This window comes from Mycetomoellerius zeteki, unplaced genomic scaffold, assembly GCF_001594055.1.
Source record: "Mycetomoellerius zeteki isolate Tzet28-1 unplaced genomic scaffold, Tzet1.0 scaffold292, whole genome shotgun sequence".
In the NCBI taxonomy this organism is placed as follows: Eukaryota; Metazoa; Arthropoda; class Insecta; order Hymenoptera; family Formicidae; genus Mycetomoellerius; species Mycetomoellerius zeteki.
The window spans coordinates 3,628-13,919 of NW_017257274.1; the positions used below are offsets into that span (position 1 = coordinate 3,628).

At 33.3% G+C, this 10,292-nt stretch overlaps 2 protein-coding genes and 1 pseudogene across 2 annotated transcripts; 1 reads left to right on the forward strand and 2 right to left on the reverse strand.

Moving 5' to 3' along the window:
- The window catches only part of LOC108724336 (tuftelin-interacting protein 11-like), a 4,618-nt pseudogene extending 3,568 nt beyond the window's left edge, over nucleotides 1-1,050 (reverse strand).
- A 2,346-nt stretch (nucleotides 1,051-3,396) lies between these two features.
- LOC108724349 (peptidylprolyl isomerase domain and WD repeat-containing protein 1) lies at nucleotides 3,397-6,124 on the forward strand. Its single transcript, XM_018450691.1, has 8 exons — nucleotides 3,397-3,537; nucleotides 3,861-3,963; nucleotides 4,041-4,237; nucleotides 4,320-4,513; nucleotides 4,586-4,923; nucleotides 5,010-5,199; nucleotides 5,276-5,851; nucleotides 5,949-6,124. The coding sequence occupies exons 1-8, from the start codon at nucleotides 3,444-3,446 to the stop codon at nucleotides 6,090-6,092; spliced, it is 1,836 nt and encodes a 611-aa protein (XP_018306193.1). The 5' UTR covers nucleotides 3,397-3,443; the 3' UTR covers nucleotides 6,093-6,124.
- A 47-nt stretch (nucleotides 6,125-6,171) lies between these two features.
- LOC108724357 (mitochondrial pyruvate carrier 2) lies at nucleotides 6,172-8,006 on the reverse strand. Its single transcript, XM_018450702.1, has 4 exons — nucleotides 7,720-8,006; nucleotides 6,637-6,746; nucleotides 6,409-6,550; nucleotides 6,172-6,323 (listed from the first exon to the last, which is right to left on the reverse strand). The coding sequence occupies exons 1-4, from the start codon at nucleotides 7,977-7,979 to the stop codon at nucleotides 6,206-6,208; spliced, it is 630 nt and encodes a 209-aa protein (XP_018306204.1). The 5' UTR covers nucleotides 7,980-8,006; the 3' UTR covers nucleotides 6,172-6,205.
- Nucleotides 8,007-10,292: the final 2,286 nt, after the last annotated feature.

Sequence of the window (10,292 nt, forward strand, 5' to 3'; positions counted from 1 at the left end):
TAAATTTTGCACTTTTTGAATGTGGTAGGGATAGCGATTATCTCCTTTTACAGTTCGCCAAATTGTTTGTGGTGACACTCCCAATACAGCCGACGCATTCCGAACGCTGGTCTCAGGATGATTGTCAAAATGTTGTAAAATACGATTCCCTGCCTGCAAATCTCTTCGTAACGCTGCTTGAAATCGGTTGTTTTCTTGTCGAATTGAAAATGATCCAGTCTCTCGCAATCTATTAAATGTCAACATAAACACTCTTCGGTTTGGCACTCTTCTGTTTGGAAATCGTCGTGCATATTCTCGCACCGCCTTTAAAGCATTACCGTTGCAGAAACCGTATACAAAAACCATATCAGCATATTCACTATTAGAATACGTACGCGGCATATTGCAAAAGACAAAATTCATCTACTGTTAAAGGCTTTCAAAGAGCGACTGACAAATTCATAACAGAAAGTGGAAAATGTAATCAAATATGTCGGTGCTAGATATGGCAAGAAATGTAAACATTTTTTTTCGATTTCTCTGAAACGGAGCAAAAACGAGCATATGTCTATAGGACTTTTTTTCTTAGTTTTTTACTCCTCTACACGCTCCCGAAGTTTTGCCATTTAATTTGGAAACACCCTGTATACATATGTATATGTATAAGTTTACCTTAATAAAGATCAAGGAAGAAAAAAAAACATTTATATTATAAAATAGTTATGTTTAAATTTCTTACCTCGAGCTACTGTGCTTTGTTTGAGAATCCCGCGTCTCTTCTTCATCTTCTTCATCATCTTTAGCTTCCTTTTCTTTTGGTTGTCCTGCTTGTTGGATACCAGCGAAGAAATTAACTGGGGCTGTATAATTCTTAGGACCCTTGTTTGATTCCTTCGATTCTGTATCTCAATTTAGTGTAAAAATAACATTATTTGTAAAGGTCATCATACCTAGCATTTGTTGTTTCTTCGACAGTTTGCGTCGGGGACAAGCAAAGTTAAATTCATTATCCAAATCATAATCAGTAACTTCAAAGCTTTCCACTTCGTCTGCAGACATTTTGCCGTATTATTTCATTAATTGCAATATTGTGTAAAAAAATTTCGTAACAATATAACCTTAAATTACAGTTTACCAAAATTCGAGCCAAAATTTTTATTCACTCAAAAATATTGATACGTATTGATATATCACTGATTGCAGTTAGAAAATATATAATTTGTGGAAATGACGCACAACATTTACTTGTGGTTGATAATTATGTGTTTTTATCGATATATATGAAGAAAGCACGAAGTCCGAGCATTCTGAGCAAGTCGGAATAAACCTGACAACAGAAAGATATAAAATAAATTGGATATTACGTTACAATTAAATAGATAATAAAAAAATTTAATTATACATCCGTAGAAATGTATGAAAATTATTAAAAGTACATATTCGGACGGAAAGGTTAGGCGAGGATAAGTGAGGAGATTGTTGGAAGTTACCTTAACTTTTTGTTAACGTGCGCTCCTGTTAGTCCGGATTTTTTTTTCCGAGATTCCGAAATGCCGAGAAATCCGATTCTTCGCTTACCTCCTCGCTACCATGCGCTCCTGTTACTCCGGATTTATTTTCCGAGATTTTCGAGGTGTCGAGAAATTCGATTTCTTCGCTTACCTCCTCGCTATCTTGCGCTCCTGTTACTCCGGATTTATTTTCCGAGATTTCGAAATGCCGAGAAACCCGATTCCTCGCCTTACCTCCTCGCTATCTTGCGCTCCTGTTACTCCGAATTTATTTTCCGAGATTTCGAAATGCCGAGAAATCCGATTCTTCGCTTACCTCCTCGCTATCTTGCGCTCCTGTTACTCCGAATTTATTTTCCGAGATTTCGAAATGCCGAGAAATCCGATTCTTCGCTTACCTCCTCGCTATCTTGCGCTCCTGTTACTCCGAATTTATTTTCCGAGATTTCGAAATGCCGAGAAATCCGATTCTTCGCTTACCTCCTCGCTATCTTGCGCTCCTGTTACTCCGAATTTATTTTCCGAGATTTCGAAATGCCGAGAAATCCGATTCTTCGCTTACCTCCTCGCTATCTTGCGCTCCTGTTACTCCGAATTTATTTTCCGAGATTTCGAAATGCCGAGAAACCCGATTCCTCGCCTTACCTCCTCGCTGTCATGCGCTCCTGTTACTCCGGACTTAATACTCGAGATTTTCGGGGCGTCAACAAACCCGATTCTTTGCCTTACTTTCTCGCTATCTTACGCTCCTGTTACTCCGAATTTATTTTCCGAGATTTTCAACCTGGAGAAACGTGACTCTCGTCTATCTTACCTCATCATCCGAATTTGTTTTATTTATCTTTATAATTTTTCAATCATTCATACACAAGTTTCCACTTTTGTTTAATTATTATTTCAAATAAAAGTATTCAATATATTTAATTATTTAAATAATTATTGATTATATAGTTATGTTAAAAATTCAAATAACTTATATGAGTTATGGTATCATATTACAGCGCATTGAGATGTTGAATGATAACGATTTGAAATCGCTTTCGGCGGCAAGCCGAATACATGCATATGTACTACTGAAGCAGTTTTTTATGGGTTTATGGAAGGGCATACATACTTGGCGCCTTTTTTTTACCTTTTTTTAAAAAGGTAACTTTGTTGAGATCTATTAAACGTTAAATTAAACAATAACTACATAGACTAAGACAAGATTTAAAAAATTCTTAATTTTAGATATTCGTAGTGGGACGTAGAGTGATGTTATTTGAGGGGGAGCAAGATTTCTAAGTTTTTCATACAAACAACGCCGCTTGATGTCTCACTACGAAAACCTACTATGACAAACTAATAATTTTTAAAGTCTTATCTCAATCTATGTAAATTTTCGTAAAAGTTTTTCCGTAAGGGAAGATTACATTCTTAAAAAAATTACATTCTTAAAAAAGTTAAATTAAAATTATTTTAAATTTAATAACTTTAACAATGAGAAATTAACGTATAATTGTCAATTTAATCAAAAAAATTAAAATATTGAAAAAAATATAAAATATTTTTTTTTTATACTACTCACAGATACTAAATCGTGTTTTATCTTTCACATTCTCTATACATTCTTAGATTTATCGATTTAATACATTTCTGATGAAAAAACAGTGATTACAGTGAGGTACAATTTATCTTCAGAGCAGCCAAAGCAGCTCTACAATTACCTCCGGGTCACAGTATAAGTATAACCAGTAGCGGCACTATTAATAGGATCTTGTCGGTGTCAATGGTCTTATTGATCCTTTTAATTCGATGTCTCGAAAATAGCGCGCTCTACGATACTTTGCGCTGCTGTGCACTACCAGCGTAAATATTTTCGGTATTATAGATTACTGGTTACGTGAAAGAGTGAAAAATTTACTAATAATATAATTAATTGTATTAATAATTTATATTATATATGTGATAATGAGTGAAAAACGTGAACACGAAGGCAGTGATACGGAAGACGGCTGGATTGGACCGTTACCTTCAGAAGCGGCTCCACAAAAGAAGCAACGAGGTTAACTAACCTAACCAATACTGCTTTCATTAATTTTCTCTTAATAAATGCTAAGTGAAATTCTGTATATCTGTTACAGTTATTTCGCATCTTATTTTCATGTCGAATATATGACGTAATTATTTTCTAATAATTTAATACGAATAAAAGTGAAAAATATAAAGCTTCTCTATTCCACAGAGAAAATTTTAATTTTTCTGTTGTCTCTCTCTTCTCTTCTCTCTGAGATCTTTATTCTTGATATTTCTTGAGATACAATGATTATGTTTTACTTTAAAAAATTATATGTATCATTTGAAATTTTATTTCTTTTAATTTTACAGTCTTGGAGTATGAACAAGTTTACATAGATAATTTGCCATGCTGCGAATGTTATGAAAAATCTTATATGCATAGAGATGTCATTACTCATATTTTAGTAACAAAGTTAGTATCATAATAATAATTACAATAATGTGTAGCAATTATTTTTCTCAAAATCTTTTTTATATTTATTGATACAGGTCAAATTTCGTGATAACCGCTAGCTGTGATGGACATGTAAAATTTTGGAAGAAGCAGGAAGAATTAATAGAATTCGTAAAACACTTTCGAGCTCACTTAATGACGATACAATCAATGTCTGCTAGCTGCAATGGTGTTCACGTATGTTCAGTCAGCATAGATAAAACTATGAAAATATTCGACGTTATTAATTTTGGTAAGTATTAAAGTTTACATATAACTCTCTTTTCAGACGTAGAGGACATATTTAATTTATTTTGTCATGTATGCTATTTAAGATATGATAAACATGATAAAATTGGACTTTGTGCCACTTTGCACTGAATGGGTTTACTCAGCTGGCGATGCTATAGCTGCTGTGGCAGTGTCTTCACAAGAATCAAATAAAATATATATTTACGATGGTCAGGGATCAAGTATGCCTTTACACGTGTTTGAAAAACTGCATACTAAACTAGTGATCATAATGAAAGTAAGTTAGGCTATAATAAAAAATCAATATCAATGTTAAAATAAGAAAGAATAATGCTCCTTTCTTTTACAGTATAATCCTGTATATGAAACGTGCATTTCCGTTGATAAAGCTGGAATATTAGAGTACTGGACAGGTCCAAAAATGGAGTACAAATTTCCCAAGTGTATATCGTTTGAATCAAAATTGGACACTGACCTGTTTGAGTTCGCCAAAAATAAGACTTATCCGTGCGGTTTAGCGATATCGCCTGATGGTAAACGGTTTGCGTCCCTCAGTGGAGATAGAAAAGTTAGGATCTTTAATTTCCGGACGGGCAAATTATACAGAATATTTGACGAAACTCTGCAGAGATTTAGCGAATTACAGCAAACTGTACAGCAACTTCCAAACATGGAATTTGGACGTAGGTGAGATGTTTGCATTTTGTGTGATCAAAGTTAAATTGATTTCAATTTTTCAATAACTATTACTTTAATTTCTATTATTATCATAGAATGGCAGTCGAGAGAGAACTGGATAAAACCGAAACAAATTTAGGAAATATTATTTTTGATGAGTCTGGTTACATTATTCTGTATCCTACTATGTTGGGTGTCAAAATGGTGAATCTTTACACAAATCGTTGTATTAAAATCATGGGAAAGCCAGAGAACATACGACCAATGCGGCTAGCATTATTCCAGGTATTCAATAAAAATCTTAATCATTAAAGCGCTAGTCATGAAGCAACAGACATAATAAATGTATAATTCAATATAGGGAAAAGCGAGGAAGACTACTGCCGCATTAACCGTCGAGATGGAGGCTTCCGAGAATCCTACAATGGAAATGAATCGGCCAGATCCCACATTGTTTTGCACGGCTCACAAAAAAAATCGATTCTATATGTTCACGAGACGAGAGCCGGAGGACACAAAGAGTCAGGAATGCGATCGCGACGTATTTAACGAGAAACCTTCTAAGGAGGACATTATATCTTCCACGGAGGCCACAAACATGCAAAAGATATACGACACGGCGATAATCCATACGGCGCTCGGCGATATTCACTTGAATCTCTTCGGCAAGGATGTTCCCAAGACGGTGGAGAATTTCTGCGTTCATGCAAAGAATGGTTACTTCAATGGTCACATATTTCATAGAGTTATCAAGGGTTTCATGATACAAACAGGTGATCCAACTGGGACTGGTACCGGCGGTGAGAGCATATGGGGAGGTGAATTCGAGGATGAATTCAAGCCAAACTTGAAGCACGACAGACCATATACTCTGAGTATGGCAAATGCAGGGCCAAATACGAACGGTAGCCAGTTTTTTATTACATTGACACCGACAGTGAGTACAAATTTTTTGAACAAAGTTTCTCAGAAATTGGTTATACTTATATGTTCTTCGGATTTTACTTAATATAAATATTTCGTTCGTTTTTTAGCCCTGGTTAGATAATAAGCATACCGTATTCGGCCGAGTTCACAAAGGAATGGAAGTTGTTCAGAATATCAGCCAGGTAAAAACAAATCCTAAAACTGATAAGCCTTACGACGACATACGAATAGTTAGCGTGACTGTTAAATAATTTTATAAAATAAAAATCGAAAAACATTAGTATAAAATCAATACAGTTCCTTTATTGATCCAATACAGTTCCTTTCTCAATAATTTCATGATCTGCATACTGATGATGTCCATTTATTTTTGCGCCATTTGATATAATAATCCTCTGGTGAAGTTATATGCTCCCGTGGCACAAGTGAATAAATTGACGCTGAACAAATTATAATTCTTTGGTATAATGACCAGTGAGTATCTAGAATTGTGCAAATTCAAATGAATCAGATCAATTAATTTTCTATAATAAATTATAAAATCTCAAATAAAAGATATTTATATACCTAGACCAAATAGCACCTGTAATCATAAGACTCGCGGTTTGGCTGAGAGAAATCGTATCTACGGGTCGATTAATATCTCCTATGCCCGCTATAACAAGGCCCCATTTAAATGTTGGCGCCCAGAAGAATACAGTTGTCGGACCTAACAAATTGATTTTTTTTCTCGAAACATTTTCGATAAATTTAGGCGCAATCTCCTCAGAGAAAATTTAATTGAACAGACCATACCTGCAGGATGCAAAAATGCGGCGCGAAATTTCTCGGGTAAGACCGAAGCGATCTTCAACATTAATCTTCTATAAGCACTGGATGATGCCATAATTTCTTCCGTGTAAAATTATTCTGCCAAAAATTGAATAAATATATTTTATATAATTTAAAAATTACATGAAATCTTCATGATATAGCGTGTAAAAAAGGATGTAAATAACAGCTATAATATTCACACATATATCATACTATTTCGGTAATGACTTCATTCAGTATTAATATACGTTGAGTACCAAATATTTTAATCATCCATGCATCATTGTGTTTATAAGTTGTAATTATTTGTGAAGCTTAAGGACCGCCAGCTAACATTCAATTAATGTGCAAATCACTTTCTTAATTTTTAATTTTTGAAATAGTTTGCGAGATATTTTACACACATTCCACATTCTTATTATATTATAATCATAATAACCTATTTTGTAAATAAGAATTCATAAAGAAGCAACAATGAAAGAATTTGAAAAGAAAAAGAAAGACAGCAGTGGAATAAACATATGGTTAATATTTTATTATTTATTTATTATTTTCGTATGTAGAATTAATTGCATAATTCTCGCAACAATTATATAGCCCACTACGTTACAGTATCAGTATCAGTATACATAATTTTTTTGTATTAAACTGCAATTTCATGTCGACAAAATTATCTGTCACAAAGATTTGGCCTGCAATGTAATTAAAAACGAAGTATAATTACAATTAAATTTAAATAAATTTTAAAAATAACATTGGGGTAAAACAGAGATAAAATAAAATGTCGATAAAAATAAAAGATAAATCTTGCGAGAAGAAATCAGGACCGTGCTGGAACGATATGGAAGAGCTAAAATATCTGATATGTGCTATTGACAGTTGGTACGTGCAATTTAATTTAGGAAATTTCAATGAATTTCAACGATCAAAATTATCGCGTGTAGAAGAAAAACAATTAACGTTTAGTTTCTGGTAATTATTAACTGTTCTAGTTTCAAAGTATGATAACATTTATAGCAAATGCCCAAGTATTCCATCGCCGCCATCGCGCAGCATAATTTTGCCCCCGAGAGTTGAAGAAATTCCTTGCAAAAGTCCACCCCGGAGGCCACCTTGCATTCCACCACCTCGATGTTGTCCGATAATACCTGGACCTTGTTGCCCCCGATTTTTGTCACTTCCGATACCGTACTGCAATCCTTACCATCCTTGCACTCCATTACCGTGTTATTTAAGCAAATAGAAGGATCAAGGAATTTAAGAAAATAAAAAAAACGTATAAAATTAACCCATTGATTGCCACGTCTTTTATATATGAGTGACATCCAATTTCATGAAAAACTCCCAGAAAGCCAAACACATTTTTTTTTTCATAATTTATTTCCTTTTTGCCGTAAAACATTTCAGATTTAAATATTAATAAAATCTGTAATATTTTTGACATAAAAAAGTAAATTATGGAAAAAAACATTTAACTTCCTGGAAATATTTCATAAGATTATATTTATGAGAGATATGCCATCAGTGTGTTAATATATCGTATATTTATTTTAGCTTATGCACTATTTGTCATTTTGAAATAAACAACGACGAGTATAAAGATCAAAAAGGAAACCCTTTCATGGCTGACATAAAGGAAGGAAATTTATTACAAATCCATATAAAACATTCATATTTTGCTTGATTTTAACGAAAAATCTGTACATGTATGATCGACAGAATCTAATCAAAATATCGGATATCTTTTTCTCTTTTTGGAAAAACAAGATCAACGCAACCCTACAACAGTGGTCCATTTCGATATCATATAGTCTGTTTTCTGTTCCTGCATTAAACTATACTAGAAAGTAGAACTCACTTTCTCGTTTTCAACAAATATCAAACATACCTATCTCACTTTAATTTCCAAAAGTGTATACTAGTTTAGTCGCAGAAAACAGACCTATAGAATAATATCGATAGTCGCATATTTCACAGGGTTGCATGATATGTTCCAAATAAAAACGTCACCGTTCTTATAAGCAATATCGACTACATTTACACGGCACCCTTAATAAAATTTAATAACATCCGTAGTTATGAAACTGGCCAATCACAGTCGTTCCATTCTTCCGAGGAACAGCTATGATTGGCCAATTTCATAACTACGAATGTTATTAAACCCGATTAAGCGTGCCGTGTAACAGAGGTCAATGATGAATAAACACCAATATGATACAGACAGAATCATATTCGTACCTCACGCGCATCTATATAGCTTAAATATCGATAGCAAATAACCGAGGCTACTTTGCCTACGAAATTACTTCGCTTGGTCGATTGTGTGTTTATTTTGTTCCCACCAACACAACAGGAATACCATTCATATTTCTATATTATTCGAAGATTCCGATGTTGGCAAATGTATCTTTTGTATTGATTACATTTTAACACATATACGCTCTCCTTTAAGTTCAGACAATTATTCGCGATCAAAGGATTCATTCATCGCATATTTCAGCGAAACCATTTCTTTTTGTTCAGAAAAGTGCTGTTACGAATTCCCGTATGTCTCGATTCTTTTGATCAAACGATTTTCATCTGCTGCTGGAGTTGTATCTTTGATCAATAAGGGGGAATACCACTCTTGAGACCTAAAAATGATATCTAATTTTGGCAATTTTTTGTAGTAAACTAAATAAAGTCAATCAAAAATCGTTTTTAAGGGCTTTACTATATGAACTTTCTTGAGAGTAGAACTTGAGAGTACAAAAAAATTTTTTTTTTAATTTTTATCACAAAATGGCGGTGCTATATCAGCAGCATCGAATCTCTTTTCTTGGCGAGTGAATATGCGGTGTACACGGAATGTTCTACACATTTTGACGTGGAACAAAAATCTAAAAATTTTTATTATCTACATACTTAAAGCTAGAGAAGTATGTAAGATTATTTCAAAATATTTATTTTTGTAAAAATGATAAATGTTTGAAAAAAAAACATTTTCGACCAAAAAAATTTCATCTTTAAATGTTAATATCTAACAAACAAAGTTTTCAATATATCGCAAAAATCCTACATATATACTTCTCTAGATTAAATATCTGAGAGTAATCTGTGCAAATTTCAAATGAATCGAATAAGAATTGTAAAAGTTATCACCGGCTTGTGAACCTCGTTTTGAGAAAAACGCGTTTAAAGTTTTCAGAACTGATTTTTTGCTTATAAAATTATAAATCGGAATTGTACCTTTAGTCTGCAATGCCTGCGCCATACACTTTACAAGTGGCCAATATCTATCTGCCAAAAATTGGCTTTAACGGGATTATACAGTTGAGATACCATACCGACTTAAAACTGAAATATTATTCTTAACAATGAACTATAAATTTAAGTAAAAAAATTTCGATTTTTTTCAAACCTCAAGATGTATTCCCCTTAAAGTATCGTGAATTTTTACTGCAGGAGATAGTTAAAATATCAATTAAACACAAATTGGTGTTTTTTCGGCGCGGAGGTAGCAAAGCGATTGACTTTCCCGTTACCAGCTGATATTATTAAGTAATAATTATTATTATCATTACTACTAACATGCTGCCTTATAAACATTCATAATCTACATTATTGACTACATTGTTGGCTTATTTATAATTCAGAGA

Bases quoted from the DNA above. Each gene is read 5' to 3' on its own strand.
- LOC108724349 (XM_018450691.1), top strand. From the start codon at position 3,444: ATGAGTGAAAAACGTGAACACGAAGGCAGTGATACGGAAGACGGCTGG. The intron at 4,514-4,585 runs GTAAGTTAGGCT...TTTCTTTTACAG, and splicing joins AACTAGTGATCATAATGAAA to TATAATCCTGTATATGAAAC. The intron at 5,852-5,948 runs GTGAGTACAAAT...TTCGTTTTTTAG, and splicing joins TTATTACATTGACACCGACA to CCCTGGTTAGATAATAAGCA.
- LOC108724357 (XM_018450702.1), bottom strand. From the start codon at position 7,979: ATGTCACTCATATATAAAAGACGTGGCAATCAATGGGTTAATTTTATA. The intron at 6,747-7,719 runs GGCAAAATTATG...TTTGGCAGAATA, and splicing joins GAATTTCTTCAACTCTCGGG to ATTTTACACGGAAGAAATTA. The intron at 6,324-6,408 runs GTATATAAATAT...GCACAATTCTAG, and splicing joins ACAGGTGCTATTTGGTCTAG to ATACTCACTGGTCATTATAC.